Source organism: Amblyomma mixtum, chromosome 3, assembly GCF_055824585.1.
Source record: "Amblyomma mixtum isolate Tamu chromosome 3, ASM5582458v1, whole genome shotgun sequence".
NCBI lineage: Eukaryota > Metazoa > Arthropoda > Arachnida > Ixodida > Ixodidae > Amblyomma > Amblyomma mixtum.
Window position 1 is genome coordinate 403,165,515 of NC_143014.1, and position 16,762 is coordinate 403,182,276.

At 47.4% G+C, this 16,762-nt stretch overlaps 1 protein-coding gene and 1 pseudogene across 1 annotated transcript; one reads left to right on the forward strand and one right to left on the reverse strand.

Moving 5' to 3' along the window:
• The first annotated feature begins 2,973 nt into the window (after positions 1-2,973).
• On the forward strand, positions 2,974-4,645 carry LOC149357418 (uncharacterized). The gene is made up of 2 exons (XM_089576586.1): positions 2,974-4,387; positions 4,569-4,645. Exons 1-2 carry the CDS (start codon positions 3,136-3,138, stop codon positions 4,643-4,645), a joined length of 1,329 nt encoding a protein of 442 aa, XP_089432712.1. The 5' UTR covers positions 2,974-3,135.
• An 8,528-nt stretch (positions 4,646-13,173) lies between these two features.
• Positions 13,174-16,318, reverse strand: LOC149357419 (uncharacterized; annotated as a pseudogene).
• Positions 16,319-16,762: the final 444 nt, after the last annotated feature.

Consider the following 16,762-nt stretch of genomic DNA (forward strand, 5'->3'; position numbering starts at 1 on the left):
AAAGTAGCGACACTCTCCTCCACTCCGGCGTTTTCCTCCTCGAATATCCTCGCCCGCCGGCTGCGCGCGCTGCACACGGCACGCTTTTTTGGCCATCGCTCGCTCGCCGTCCGGGCAGTTGGCTGACACATGCGCGCGCTCTTAAGTTCGCGCTTTTTCCACGCTCTGTTATTGAATAAAAACAGGAGAAAGACATGCGACACGCGTGACTACCACGAGCCACATAAATCAGCGTCTCGTACGCGCAATGAAAGTGCCAATTACGAGCGCTTGCGGCCCGAACAAAACCACTTGCTGCATACATCTCACATTCTTTTTGACTTTTCAATACCGTAAGTTTCAACACGTCATAGTATATGAAGCATAATATTTACAATATATGTGAACATTCCTGAATATTTTCAGCATACCAATGTTTAGTTAAATGTATATTCACTTCGAACTAATTATCGCGAAGTACAGTTTATGAAGTTGTTCACGCCGGCGCATTTGCTTCAATGGCCGTCCTAAAATTTTTCATTAAGGTTCAGAATGAGTTTGGCACCGCGCAGTGCACATGCAACGGCTTAATGGTTTTTGTAGTTGAGAATTTTCGCGGTGGCTTAAAAACGAATATGAACTTTTCATATAAGCATGAAACGACTTCAGCTCCCGCTGTCGGCGACCTTGAGGTGATGTCGAGCCGAAGATGAGAACCAAAGATCCGCGCACCGATTTTCCGTCATCCAAGGAAAGTGTCCGCACCCCAAAATTTGGCCCCCTCAACCACCGAAATTTGACCTTGTCCGAATTTCACCAAAATTGGTGTCAAGCCTAATTTTAATATGACCAATTCAATGGTGAGCTCCAAAATTAGGTGGGCTATCCCCAAAATTTGTCTCTCTGGACCCCATAAATTTGACGTCGTCCATATTTGACCAACATTGGGGTCCACCCTAATTTGACTATGGGAAACTCAGTGTTGGCTTCCAAATTTAGGTAGACCACCCCCAAAGTTTGGCACACTTGGGCATTTTCCGCCCACATTCTATTCCTTTTTAAATCCGCTTAGAGATGTTTCGTTAGGAAAGAAAAAAAACTGATAGCAACGACCGTGACAAAACCCAAGAGAAAGTTATAGGGTGTTAGCAATTTGGTCAGCCACAGTCAAGGCTATCCTAAAGCAAGTGCCTGACTAATATAAGCCTTGAGTATACAGTCACAATATGACGCACAGTTTTTAAGATGCAATGTTTTTTACAGATGAGTCGTGTAGTTTTACGCCGAAAATATTCATAAAAACCACGAATAAGCCAGCTGTGGACATCTGTCACCCGTTGGGTGCAGTTCTCAAAACAAAACACAGAAAACAAAAACATAATTAGGGAAATGAAACAGCTCAGATGTAGGCCTATAGTTTTTGAGCGGATGATGTATTCAACAAAAGGCTACGCGACCATGCTCAACTAAAGCAAATGATCACAAATTGTAGCAATGAATATACAAAAATGGCATGCATTGGATATTTACAATACTTGAGTAGATTCAGGCAAAGATGGAAAGCACTGAAGTTATTAAAAAAATGAATTATTTATGTGAATGCAATATGAGGTCTTTTCCGAGAATGTGGCATTGATAATCTCACCTGGTAGAAGCGTAACGGTTCAGCAAAACAACAAATAAGCGTAGATCGTTAGACAAGTTGCATTCATAAAAAAATCTAGGTTAAATCTCGCTCGGGACATGCGCCGCATTACTGCGATTGTGCACCATTACCAGGGGTTCGAAAAATTTACCGCACCGCGGATATCGCAGCACGCATACCAACACTTTTGCTTCCACACTTGCTAACACATGCACACACATTGTATGCATCAGCCTCCGCTATTATAGCACGTTGAACGGAACCATGAAGTGACAACAAAAACACGCATAACGACGCAAAATGATCAGTGAATCAAGTGAGGTTGTTGGCTTTGTGATGCGCATGCATGCAGTTTCAGTATACACAGTTGCTTGGAAGAAATGCACAGTTGCTCGCAGAGGTGGGCAGTCTTCGTCGGGGTAAAGTTCTTGCGGCCGATGTTGAGCAGCCGCTTTTTTCTTCTAATGGTGTCTTTCTTGCCGCTCGGAATCGCGAAAAGAACAAAGGCTTTTTCATGCCGGCTTGTGCACTGAAATGCGCAGCAACTCGGCATAGCGCTGCTCTAAAAGAGCGCGAATAACGCGAAGTGCAAGCGCACAATGCCAGGGAGCTCGGTCGTAGCAGCGGCGGCTGGCCAAAAAATGGCGCCGACAAAAAATGAAAACACAAAAAGAGCGAACTTTCCGCGCGCTTTTCCCGGAGACCGCCCGCGGAGCCAATCACCGTTGAGAAAAGCGCCGATGGGAGAGGTGAGAGAGGAGGATCGGCGAGGGTGCGCGGCGCGGCGGCATAGTTCACAGAAAGACGCTACTTTCAAATTATCGAGGGGCTTTACTCCATCCTGGGCTGCGCGCACCACTCCTTCGCGTACTAGCACGAACGGCGCCTAACAAGTAACAACGGCGTTTCCCGCGATTGAGCGGGCACGAAAAAAATAGAGGAGGCTATGGCGGAGGCAGATTCGCCGGAGGAATAGACCGAAGAGCGCAACAGCCGTGAAAGAAAAAAAGAGGAGAAGGGAGAAAAACAGGAGGAGGAAGGGCGGCGCTGCGAGGAGGGTTCTGGGACGCCAGCGAGGAAATTGCCACTTTCGGAAGTTCTACCGGATGACGCCGGAGCGTTTCGAGGAACTCTATGCGCTGTTGGAGGATGCACTCACAAAAGATTACGTGACACGTGAGCCACTTCCTTCACGAATGAGGCTCGCGATCACCCTCAGGTTAGTGGCCATGGTGTTAGAATAGGTTAGGTGTGTGAACGGGCCGTCCCGCGTCGGAGAGCAAGTGGCGAGAGCGAGGAACGAGTTTCCGCCAGCCGCCGAGAGATGGCGCGGACCGTTGGTGGCTCAGTGGCTGCGAGCCCGCGGCACCCGCGTGTGTCAATGCTTGTCCGTCGTGTGCGTCTTTCATTTTTCTCGCTGTGCACGTGGCTTTCGCTGCTTCTTCTTCTTCTTCTCCACATGCTGCTATCCACGCATCGTTTTCTTCGATGGTGTATTCTGCGTTTGCGTGATGGGGAAAAAGTGCTTTGTGACCCGTTGCAATACGGGCTACAAATCCTGCAAGGAGAAGTTTTCGCTTTTTTCGGCGCCGAAAGACGACGAACGGCTGCAGCTGTGGCGGCGGGCCATACCAATAAAGGACCGAGCTCTGCAAACAACAGATTACGTTTGTGAACGACATTTTGAGCCGAGTTGTGTGTCCAAAACCTGGACGGCAGAGTACAATGGGCATGTGCTGCAAAGCGCACCACGACGTGCGTTGTTAGCAAAGGACGCGGTGCCCACGAAATTCCCTGACTGTCCTGCCTACCTTTCGAAGACTTCAAAAAGCAGAAAGCGACCCGCCGAAAGACAACCGCTAGAACCGAAAAAACTGAAGAGCGCCGAACCTTGCGCAGAAGTCTCAGAAGAAGGTAGCATGCGCTCCTCGTCGATTACAGCTGAGGCGTACAACGTGACAGCGGTTGAAGAAGAATCTGATTCCAACTCACCAACAGCGACGATATCAGTATTCGCAAGCTTGTTCGAAAACCCTCCACTCCATGCTCCACTCTCGTGCCTACCGTCTAAAGGCTGGAGTTTTCACCGACTCGAAATGGACAAAGTCAAAAGTGTTGTCTTTCTTCAACTAAAACGCTCCAGGAGATCTGCCAGCCAGTTGTCGTCGGATACCTCACGTGCTGCATCGGCGGACGACGTCACGTCAGACACGAATGAAGCAACGTGCTCGTGGGGCGCCATCTGTCCTGCTGCTTCTCTGATGGCTGCCAAGCTCGTCGAAATTAATGACAAAATGGAGGTGAGAGTAGTGGTGATGGGCAAAGTCGTTTCCTTAGAGGATTTGAAATGTGCAAGCTCTGTGAGATCTTTGGAGGACGTTAAAACTATTCTGGAGCAGGTAGACAAAGTAAGGCTTTGTACTGGAGGACCAAGCGCCAAAGAGTATCCTAAGGCTGAGCCGCAAAGTGCGTTTCTTGATTACGATAATAAATGGCGCCACAAGATATGTCCACTAATCCTCAATGCTGCTGAATCGGTTTGCCAGAAGTGCTCCAGTCTCTCAGACACATTCCGAATTCGCCAGAAGAGGCTAATGGACAAGCAACGCAAGTTGAAGCCTGGTGGTGCTCTTTTTTCTGCGAAAAACTTGCAAAACGGCGAAAAACTTGCAACGCTCAGGCGTGCGAACTATGCCCTCAAAAGATCCAAGAATCGCCTTTGTAACCGGCTGAAGATCCTCACTGCCGAGCTTAAGCAAGCTCGTGAGCGCCTGCAGACAATTTCTGGAGAAGACCTTGAAACGAAGCTTTCCGAAGCTGAGCTACCAGGAATACAGCTGACAGCAGTGAAAGAGTGTTTGGCAGCTGCCAAACTGGCAAATAAAAAGAGCAGGCGCTACACCGAAGACTGGCTTTTGCTGTGTCTGTTACTGCACATTCGCAGCCCATCGGCTTACTCCTTCCTTCGAGAAAATGATGTTCTACCGCTTCCTTGCGTCACCGCAGTGCCAAAGTACTTAAGTTTGGTGAGGGTGAAGTGCGTATTTGACACGCGATTTTTTGCCGCATTTAAGAAAAAAATGGCAACCAAAGACGAGTTCCAGCGACATGGGATTTTGGTGCTCGATGAAATGCAAGTGAGAAAGGAGATGAGAGTGCACTCGAAGTCAATGACTTATTGTGGATTCAGCGATTTTGGGGACAGTTCGCCGACCAGCGATGACCTCGCCGACTGTGGACTGGTCTTCACTTTTCGAGCATTTGGGGACCACTACTCACAGCCAGTTGCTGTCTTTGCGAGCAAGGGTCCTACAAAAGGGACGAAACTTGCACAGCTCATACTAAAAGCGATATTTCTCCTGGAGGAAGCAGGTGCGTTGGTCGATGGAATAGTGTGTGACGGAGCAGCTACTAATCGCCTAATGTGGAAAGAGTTTGGAGTGAGTGGGGCTCTTCGGCACACCAAACACTTCTTTACTCATCCTGTTGACAACAAACGCAGTGTTTTTGTTTTTTTCCGATGTGCCTCACCTCCTCAAATGTGTGCGGAACCGCTTGCATCGACAAAAGGTTTTGGTTGTTAACGGTGAACGGGTGCACTGGGAGCACTATGACAGACTGTTTGTTGAAGATTCCAAGCAACCCGGTCTGGCACGTGTATGTCCTAAAATAACATTTTCCCATATCAATCCAACGAACACTGAAAAAATGCGTGTCAAGCTGGCGACCCAGTTGTTCAGCCGTAGTGTAGCAAAAGGGTTGGAGTTTTATTCGAGGAGAGGCACGCAACGATTAGAAAACGTGAAAGGAACGATGGAGTTTACCATGAAACTCAATGACCTCTTTGACGCCCTCAATCGAAACTGCCCGCAAGAAGGTATTACTGTAGGGAGCAAAGATCTGCGAGTTTTAGCTTCTTCATTGCATTGGCTAAACAGGTGGGAGCAAGATGTACTATCTGGAAAGATTTCCCGTGCAAATTGCCTCACCGAGCAGACCGCAGAGGGTCTGCGCGTGTCAATTTTATCTGCACTGGAGCTGTCTCGGTATATGCTTAAGGAATGTGGGTTCAGCTATGTCTTGACGGGCAAGTTCAACCAGGACGTGCTTGAACGTTTCTTAGGAATAATTCGCCAGGCAGGCGGCCAAAATGACCACCCCTCTATGCCCACTTTCCTGCAATTGTATAACATGCTCTCGGTGTACAGTTTGCTCAAGCCGCCAAAGTTTGGCAATTGCGAAGTCCAAAGCGCCAGTAATGCACATGCACTAACACTGAATGATATTAAGCTTGCGTTCAAGGCTGACACCGAAGAAAAGACACAGCTTCAGCAACTAAAACAAAAGCTGGATGGCTTAGTCGACGCGGAAGCTGAGTGTGAAGACGTTTTTGATCATGTGTGTACAGAGCCAGAGGTTATTGACTGTATAATTTATTACCTCGCTGGTTTTATGTGCCGAAAACTTACGAAGAGTACAACATGCTCAAAATGTAGAGAGTGCCTTATAGGAGAAGCTACTGCACAGTCTCTAAAAGAAAGTGCTCTAGTTCAGTGCAAAACTCGAGGTGGACTGTTGCACCCGAGTAGGACCATCTTCCACCTTCTGCAAGCAGCCGAGGCTGAATTTCAGAAGAATACTTTTCATAGAAATGTCTATGAATTGACAGTAGAAAGCATGCTAGAAAGCTACCATTTTTCTTTTCCCTGTCCGGAACACAAAGAAGAAATTATGGCAGGCCTTCTGCATCACTATATAGCAATGCGAATGCGACAGGTCTGCAAGCAAAGAAAAGCTGATGCGAAAAACAAAACGCAGCAGCTGCGAAAGCTTGCTAAACTTGTTTAATGCGTGATTTTTTACTTATCTGTGTTTTTTGTGTGCCAGATCTTTTTTTGTGAACTAAACAGAAGATAGCATAATGTAGCCGGATCTCATGCAAACTTTTGATGCCAAAATTTGCGCAAACCTGTAGAATGTGGCCTTTTTTTGTGATTGCAGATATGTGTGTGAAATAAATGTTCACGTAGCATTGTGTTTTTTTTTCAGAGCATGAACGCAATATTCGGCGCTCGAAAGCTACGCAGAAATTCGCACATATAACAGCTGCAAGCGAAAACACGAGAAACTCGTTTCCGGACGCCAACTTCCAGAAGTGCCGACAGTGTTTTGCATAATCAAGCGCAACACCGCTCGCATTATAGCTTAATATGAGGACAGGCTATTAGGAGCACTTTCAGACGTATCGCAGAGTAGGTGCTCTTACAGCCCGCATCAATTCGAAATTTCAGTGCGAGCGAGAGCGAACAGCCCTTATTTAGTGGCGTACGATTTTCACGGCGAGCATTTAATACAAAGCGCCAAAAGGGGTTAGGTTTATTCCGACTAAGGCAGAATTGGCTGTGATAAAATAATGCAAGTAGCCAGCAGTGCGCGCGTTCACCCTGTCCGTGCTATACTCGAATCCACGCAAGTCTACCCGCGCGTTTACGGGCGCTGCGCCGCTGCGCCGTCGAGGGCCCTAAGGCCCCTAAGGCCCCAAGTTTGGCGCGCCGCCTGCCGGAGTGCAGGCACACTACGAGCGCCGGCGCGCCGCGCCGGCGAGACTCGTTCGTACACCTAACCTATTCTAACACCCTGTTAGTGGCTTTACTGCGTACAAGTTCGTGGGGTGTCTGTACGTCTGCGGCCGATTTATGATGTCAAATTCTTGTTCGCATCCCAATAATTCTGTCATTCCTGCAATCAGTAGTTGTGGACTTGGAAGTCTGAAAAGTCACCGCACATACCAGAACGGGCAAGCGGTCATGTCTCTTACCTTGTTGCCACATGGCATTCGTAAAACTGAGCTGCAATATCGGGGCAAAAACTGTGTTTTTGACAATCGCTTCGGTAGGCTAACTATTTCATTGGAGCGACACAGTTTTGAGAAAAAGAATGTGGAAAGTTTTTCTAAATTTGGAGGGACTGCTCAGTGCCATAAATCTTGCATTAACTTTCTTCACCTTCTCTTCCACTTTTGTCTTTTAGGTACTTGGCATCGGGGATGCATATGCAGGAGGTGGCCTTGTCCTTCAGGGTAGGCATCTCCACAGTAGCCGGGATCATTCACTTCACATGTCGGCTCCTGTGGAAGGTGTTGCAACCTCTCTGCTTAAAGGTATGCTTTATGGCATGTATACCTGAAGACTGTAGTACATGCTTTCGTGATCATGCATGCATATTTTGGGGGATGATGGCCACATGACCCATGCTTTCTTCCTTCATTTCGTGAGGAAATTGGCAAGTAATTACTGCAGACATAATTCAGTGGTTCCAGTTGTACAAAAGCTCCCAGGAATGTGTGATGAGGGGTCAGTGGGCATGGTGTGAATAAAAACAAACTAAAGAGTGCCAGATGAGCGTAGGCTTTTAACTGAGAAACCGGAATGCAACGCTCGTCCTGTCTACTCTGCCTTTGTTTAGCCTCGTACAGCAGTTTTGTTTTCAGTTCTACAGTACTGCTATGGGAAGTGCCAGAAGCCTATGCAGCTATGAGTGTTTACGCATTGCATGTCTATTCACTTTTTTAAAACATACAAATTTTAAGATACACTGAAAGTATTAAATAAAACAGCATTAATGAACTTGTGTAATGCAGATGAACAGTGTCGTTATAATGCTGGTGCAAGAAAACTGTTTAGTCTTGCTGTGTTAACTTGAGATCTGTATTCAATATACCCTTGAAAGCTCCATTAGCACTTGAATTTATAAATATACCATCACTGCCTCCATGTAACAATCTGATCTCTTACACCACCCCCGCTCATAAATGTGCATCTGATGGCATGGCAAATTTTTATTTCAGATGCCAACAACTGAAAAGTGGTGCGAAATTGCGAATGGTTTCCACCAAAAGTGGAATTTTCCCCACTGCGTGGGCGCAGTGGATGGAAAGCATGTACAAATACAGGCGCCACCCAATTCTGGAAGCCTGTACTACAACTACAAGGTACTACCAGTGCTTTGATAGGTTTCAGCAATAATGCTTATTGTTTTGGTTCCTTGCAGGGCACATACTCCATTGTGCTGATGGCGGTTGCCGACAGCAACCTTAAATTTATTATGGTTGACGTCGGTGGCTACGGTCGGCTGAGTGACGGCGGCACACTAAGTGCATGCAGGTTCGGAAAGAGCCTGGAGCGAGGTGTTCTTGGCTTGCCAGCCCCAAAGCAACTTCCCGGCTCTGCAGTTGCCGCACCCCACGTATTTATTGGGGACGAAGCCTTTCAGCTTCGACCTGATTTCCTCAGGCCCTACTCTGGCAGGTGCCAGGAAGAAGAAAAAAGGGTCTTCAATTATCGCCTGAGCCGGGCAAGGTAAATTATGGTCTGAAATGCTGTTCTCAGAACATCTATCAATATATGCTATTTATTTCCAGGAGGTGCGTCGAAAGTGCATTTGGTGTGATGGCCTCGCGTTTCCGCATTTTTCGGCGTGTCATCAACCTTAAGCCGGAAAATGCGGATTTTGTGGTGTTGGCAACATGTGCATTGCACAACTTCCTCACCGAGGACGCCTACTACATCGATGGACAGTACGTGGACCACGAGGACCACTTCGGTAACGTAACCGAAGGACAATGGCGCTCTACGCTGGCAGCTGATGGAGGCTCAGCGATGCTGGGCCTGCAGCCTCCTGCTGGCCATAATTTCTCTAGGGCAGCAGCTGAAGTGCGAGACATTTTTTGCTCTTATTTTTCTAGTGCTGCCGGTTCTGTACCATGGCAGCGTGCATTTGCCGGGTTGCGGCCATAAATAAGATCTTGTTAACAATAAAATTTCGATGGAGGCGAAATTCTAGAGGCCCATCTACTGTGCAATGTCAATGCATGTTAAAGGGCACCTGCCCACCCCATGGTCGCAAACACTCTCTACCTCACTTTGAGCGAGCCTCCTCTCCTTCCATTCCCTCCTCGAAATTTTCCCTCCCGCTCCTCGTCGAGTAGGATCGGCAAGGCAAAATCACCCCTTCTTTCTCCAATGTAAGCCGGAGGCGTGGTGTCTGTGGAGTGCGTCACAGGGCTACGTCATGGCCCCGCCTTCAATAGAATTCTTTTCTTGGTTTTTCCTGCTGGGTCTGTTCGAGGGGAGGGGGGGGGGCGCTGCGGGCGCGCACACTGAACGATCGAGAGGCGCGATCGGCTCGACCACCTAGACTTGTTAGCAAGCGCATCCTTTCATACATCTGTTTGTCATTCCCAGTTAGCGAGCCACCTTTTCATTTTTTTAGGCCTCCCCATCGCTTCACGAGCGGAGGGGCGGAAGTCGGTTCTGTTCGAAACACACGGCGAAGTGCGGGCCCGGCAACCGCCCGTTTGCTTTTCATGTGTGTTTGTGTTCTGTGTGTTTGTGTCTTTTCTCCGCTTCGAAGCCCATGTCGTTCATTGGAGTCAAGGCGTATGCAAGATGCATGAAGGATAAGCGGTGTCTGTGCGGAGCGGTCAAGTGGGCGAGCGAGGGAAAGGCTCTGCTGCACTACTAATTAAAACCTTGTTTTGGGGGGCTTGCATAGAAGAAAAAAAACTGAGAAGGGAGCGCGCACGCAGAGCGTCTCGTGACGTGATCACGGCGGGGGGAGGGGGGGGGGCGAACCAACTCCCTCAGTTTTACTATTTTTTACTTTTTATGGCTAGGGTTCAAGGCTGTCGCCGCACGCTCCCTCCGCAGTTTTTTTTTGTTCCTTCATGCGGGTTTGTAGGCATGAGCCAGAACAGAAGGCGCTGCGGAAAGCGTTGTGCAGACGACGCGACGCCAAGGCTACGCCCAACCTTCTCCCGTCAGTCAGAACGATGCACCAATGGAGTGCCTTTAGCGAAAGTAACCCCCATGACGTCAACGGGGTTCAGAGTAGTGGGACGGGCCGTTTTTGTTGAAGGAAAGAACGAGCGGGCTTTGATTTGAATTTTCGCAGCTTTTCGGGGCGCGCATGGCTCTAGTATTTTGCAGAGGTTATCTTCGATGCCTCATCTATGCAGCGGGCTTGTTTTTCAAAAATGTCCGGACCCTGGGCAGTGGCCCTTTAAGAGAACCCCAGGTGGTTTAAATTTCCAGAGCCCTTTCACTATGGTGTCCCTCATAGACCGAGTTGCTTTGGGACGTTAAACCCCCATAAACCTTTTTAATGAGGATCTCTCTCTCGGGTTTTATACTTTCGAGTGATGTACTGGTGGATGGCCGGCATCGTACCAGTAAAAGGGGGACAACCTAACTCTTTAACTATCGACCAATTTCTATCTCCTCTTCCTGTTACAAGTTACTTGAACACATAGTTTCTATCTTGCTGAAAATAATATTTTGTCACCTGTGCAGCAAGGTTTTCGAAAAGGTTTATTGGGGGTTTAACGTCTCAAAGCAACTCAGGTGATCAAGGGACGCCATAGTGAAGGGCTCAGTAAATTTCGGCCTCCTGGGGGTCTCTAATGTGCACTGACATCGCACACTACATGGGCCTCTAGAATTTTGCCCCCATCGAAATTCGACCGCCACGACTGAGATCGAACCTGCACCTTTTGGGTCAGCAGCCGAGCACCATAACCACTGAGCCACCGTGACAGTCTGTGTTGTAAAGTGTAGAGTTCATCACAGCAATCTCGTGTCTGTACAAGGGCAATAAGGAGCACTGGCGTGCACACGTTCTCAATATGATCCTTTTATCAGGAGTAATGCCATGGTGCTTTCTTGAACTTTCATTTTTTAAGCTATGGCTATGACCAATGCCAATAACATGGCTACATTTTTGTCTGAGCCCTGCGTTCAAATGTGGGACCTGTTTTGGTTGCTTTGTAGACGTCTGCTTGCTCAGTACTCATTCATTGTGACTGCTGTATAACACAATGGTAGATGTGCTCGTGTATATAGTGTATATAATGTGTACTTATGCATGTTCGCATTATTTGTCTGACATGTGTGAAGGGAGCGACGATTTGTTTGTTTTGTGAATATTTGTATGCATATAGATTATACTTGTGGAGTTGTACCTATTCTCTATCCAGTGTTTGCCTATTCCTTGTATTCCCGTACCACTTAAGTTGAGTCTGTCATTGCCTCTATCTATAAGGAGATGCGAGCTTGTCAAGCCGCCCATGAGGTATATGTGTTAACAAAACCCGCATGTCGACCACCAAAAACCAAACTCTTGGGCAGCAGACCATAAAGGGGCTCTTTATGAGCTCTGCCTAGCCAACAATGATGTCCTGAATGCTAGCGGTGCAGGCAGATCATTTTATCCTTTGTTGCTGTGGGAGCAAAGCAACGAAAGGAATTTTACAGCATTTCATTAATAATGTGCACTGTCATCAAGGGCTCCAATGCAAAGAGCCATGGGCAGCTTACCTCTGATGACAGTGAAGTTGCACTGTACAATTAGACCGAAAATAGTGTTTGTTTTTTTGTCAGAAAGAAATAAATGCCTCGAATTATCCCCCACTATTCCTCGGAAATAAACGAACACTGCAAAAAGCACAGCCTAGTTAAATGTGAGCAACACCTCATTGTGCTCCTCAATAGCATAATCAGAAACCATGGCTAGGCTACGTAAATGCAGTGGGCAGTCTCTTCTCTTTTTAAGCAATTGAAACAAGATGTTTGTGACTGTAATGTCCTGGTAGCTCGGTTTTCTTTGTCTTTGTCATCAGTGTGCCACGTGTGGTCACCAGGTCTCATTCATGCGTCTTTTGTACCAAAAAGAGGAAGTGCTACTGTGTTTTTCTCTCTTTTCCAGTGCAGATAATATTGTCTTGAAATAGGTTGCAACACAGGCATAATATGCGAAAAAAAACAAAGCCTGTTTCAGCTGTTCCCCCTGAACACACGGCATTGAGTAAAGCACATTCATACTATTGTTCTGTGAGCCCTACAAGGTAATAACTTGCCATGGCTTCTTTGCTCCATCTTTTCTTTTCAGAACTGCAGCACAGTGAAATAAATGTGGTGCCATACATACTGCATCTCTTGACACTTATATATATTCTGATGTATCAAATGTTTAGGGGAATTCCCCAAGGTGGAGTAAATTTGTAATAAGGGAGTAATTACTCATTGACATCCACCTGAGCGCAGCCATAGAGCTACAAAGGAAAGCTATACAGCTTTCCTTTGTAGCCGTATGGCTGCGCTTGGGTGGATGTCAGTGAGTAATTACACCCTTAACACTTATTTATTCTGTCGTTATCATCAAGTAGTAAAATGAGTAATAAATAATCAGTAATAATGGTAATAAATAAAAAAATAAATAACGTAATAAATAAGTAATAAGGGTGTAATTACTCACTGACATCCACCCAAGCGCAGCCATACGGCTACAAAGGAAAGCTGCATAGCTTTCCTTTGTAGACGTATGGCTGTGCTTGGGTGGATCTCAATGAGTAATTACACCCTTATTACTTATTTATTCTGGATTTATCATCAGGTGAGTGGGATATACTCCCTGACTGTACTGCCCTACAATGTTCAGAAGTTCCATTTGCATATGGTGTCTCATATTGTTTGGTACAGTTGCCACATATGGCTTTAACGACAGCAAGAAGTGTTCGTCTGCATCTGCTGGCCTGTGCGCCAGTAATGCACTGCGAACAGTCGTAAGCTGTGCATTCACGACATCGAGCTCTTCCCGTGCTTTCCTCCGCTTTTTGGGCTGCGGCGGGCCATTCCCTGCAGACTGGCTCGTCGTGCCTTCATCTTCATCCACAGCCACAGACTGAGAGGTGCTGGGCTGCGGCACTTCAGGGCACAAAAAAAATGTCCTGGAAAGAGCCTGCTGGTGCTGAATCTGCAGCTGGAGACCCTAGTCGTGGGTGGTCTTCGAGCGCTTCTTGCACGGCCACCACCTCCATGCTGCTGTGTCCTCTGCAGGATGGTCACATTACGTAAACATTGAGCACTAAGAGAATGTAGTGATAGATTTTCACAGCAGCACTGCGAATACACCTGTGACTCTACTGATCACTATGTCGCAAACCTGGCATTCACGAAATCGAAGCTGCAATGAAACTGCACAAACTAAATTGAGGCATTACATTGAACAGTTATTGTGGTGGATGAACAATACACCCTGAGAAGCAGTACATGCAACATTAATTTTTTTCTGTGAAAATGATGCCTAAATGTTTCCGCTCGAAACTATCGCAAACAAGTAAAATGAAATGTGGGTGGGAAAGTTGCACTGGAGTAATACTTACTGACGTACTTCCATCTGGTCTTTTAAAAATCGCATCCTTTCAAGGTGCACCCCGCACCTGCTCTTCGGCAACGCTCCAGCGCCACTCCTTGAATCACATTCGAGGTCTCTGAGCTTCCTCCTATATCTGTCTTTCGAATTTCTCCATCTCTCCTGGGCACAATCAACTGTAACTGAAAAATGTATGAAAGTTAGCTACAAATGAAACTAGTTATCTGATTTGAAGTATGAACGCTTTCCCACATGCTCCAGAAATTGTCTAGTACGTTCCCAAGTTGTTTGTGTAAAACAAAACTGACAGAACTACACTCTATTAAAAGCAGCAAAATGAGCCAAGTATGACTTAGAAACATTCCCATATCCGTTTCTTGGTTTCGGCGAGTGCTTGGTTCCTTCATATTTTGAATGAATATTCAGTGATATTCCCCTGAACGTGCCTTCACTTCAGCGAGTGAAAATGCATACCACAATAAATAGTGACAGCACAAGACAAAACTTGGACGGGTTTGGTGCCGGGATAAGGCTATTTCGACGTTTGAGCACACAAATGTTGGCAAAGCTGCCACAGTAACTTCAAAGGTCCAGAATGATCCCGGTCACTTGAGTGCCTTTATAGTGAACCGACAGTCCACAGCACGCGACTATTTTTCCATTTCGCCGCCACCTGAAGCCGTAACACAAACTCGGAGGCATTCGTCTCGCGCTGAGCGGCAAAATTTACGGTACTTAACCGGGCACAGTCGTGTAGTCCCAATTCGTGAACAAGACTGGGTGTCATTACGCTTACTGTCAGTTTTCTTGTTTAAGGATTAGAAATTTTACTGAAATGAGAGCCCACTCTGTGCACGTGGTTGGCCTTCGCAGTGTGTAAACAATTATAAGGCCTGAAAAAATATGCGAGCAAAAGACGTTTTCGATATTTTTTTTTTTTGAGCAGGGCACAGTATACTATGGTTCAATGGCGTTTTTATGTTCCCGTTAAACAAAGCAGTGCAGAGTACCACTGTTTAAAACGCCGAGAATCCGCACGTGCAGCTGCGTGCATTGAACATGTTGCCTGCGTTGACCTTCCGAGCCGGCTATCGTTTATTGTCAAACAAAGGGCGGTGCAATCACTCATGATCAGAACTTCGACATTACAATTAACAGCGCTAAGAAAAAACATACTAAAATAAAAATGGACCAAAAGAAGTGGTACTCACCGTTGGGGTCGATTGATCGCAAGGCGTCTCTAACCTCTCCCACAGCCCAGTTTTGTTTGAATTCTTTCTGTACTCATTCGATTTCACGTTCCACAAAAGTGGCCGCCTCTCCACTTCATCGATGAGAAGTTCATTACAACACGCGCGCGTGCCTTCAACACCTCGAGGAGCAGAAATGTTCTTGTGCCCACGTGCGCGCGCAACAACCAAAACACACTGTGTTTGCCGCTGCATCCGTTCTGCTACACGTGACCGCACGTGACATGACGTCACGATGCTTCCCATTGGTCAGTCGCAGCGCGATCACATGACGCTGCGTAAGGATTCCAACCGGACGGAACCGCTGCACGGAATGTGTTGATGATGTTATGACCCGCGTGTTTTTAGATGCAAGGCAATATTTCGTACGTTCTGATTAGAATAAACAGTTTTGCTTACGCCGCGGGAACAGCTCCCACGTGACCCCACGCCGAGACGGCGCGTGACGTCACGTCACGTGCCGTCTCGGCGCTGCCCATTGGTCAGTCGCAGAGCGACGCTGCGACTGAATTCCAACCGGACGGAACTTGGTCGCAGGCCGTCTGCGGCTAGACCGACGGCCCTCTCCAGTCGCAGACCGACCGAATTCGCAGCGTCGCAGGCGAGAATCGCATGCATGTGAAACGGCCCTTACCCTGGAGTGCGGTGATACAACGAAGTTCTCTCGTAGTATTGCCCTTATCCAGGTGTTCTGTTCTTCTTCATCCCGGTGAAACTTGAAAACGTGGTTTTTGGGACACGATTTGTAGTTAATCCGGCAACTGGGCACGCAGCACCTGTTAGGCATATCACGGCAGAAGCGTAATCCATGTTCCACTCTAGCGATGGTAGCGATGGCATTAGAACACCGTCTCGGACACAACCGCACGCGCAGCAGGAGGTGTAGGCACAGTCAACGTCTAGAAAAAAATTGCGTTCGGAAGCATGTCGCGACATGCCGTGACTTTCCCCGAGGCAATGAAAGGAGTGCCACGTGTTTCCAGAACCGATCGCATTGTCGTCTCCTTCGTCCCCCACTCTGACTTCTCGGTACAGGTGGGGTTAACCATTGTGTACCTTCCAGGCCTCATCTTCAACGCGAGTGCGCCGCTCGTAGCTTCGAGACGTGCTGCACGGAACTTCTATGTGGGCCTCTTTCGCGTGACGTAGCTCAAGGGGGGGGGGGGGGGGGAACGAACAGCCAGCAGGCCTTAAGTTATGCCTGCCACGGCTTACTGGCTACGGCGGGGTTTTCCATAACGAGCCAAGTACCTTTATCACACGCATGTTTAGCGACGCTTTCTCGAAGTGCACTTTTCTTGAACGAATGACACTTTCGGTTCGCGCTGTCGCACGACAATCAAGTGTCATTTGGAAATGATGGCAGTGGCGAAGGATGCTGTAGTACCTTTGAGAAATTAATTTGCGCGTAAATACCTAGAAAATACAATTGTTCGCAAATCTAATTACTCCAACTTAATTTTCAGACTTATTTCGACACCTGATTAAGTGTTAACTACAAAAAACGTCACGATCCGGGACAAGTAATGCCCCTGCCACACGGGCGTTTCGAATGCCTTCCAACCGAATGTCATTCTACTCGACTGCCGCCTTGTGGTGCTAGACGAATTTTTTAACAGCATTCGACTGAGACACATTCCAATTGGTGGCGCTACGCAAATACATTCGAATTCTTGTGGGT

Bases quoted from the DNA above. Each gene is read 5' to 3' on its own strand.
- LOC149357418 (XM_089576586.1), top strand. From the start codon at position 3,136: ATGGGGAAAAAGTGCTTTGTGACCCGTTGCAATACGGGCTACAAATCC. The intron at 4,388-4,568 runs GTGAGCGCCTGC...GCACATTCGCAG, and splicing joins TGCCGAGCTTAAGCAAGCTC to CCCATCGGCTTACTCCTTCC.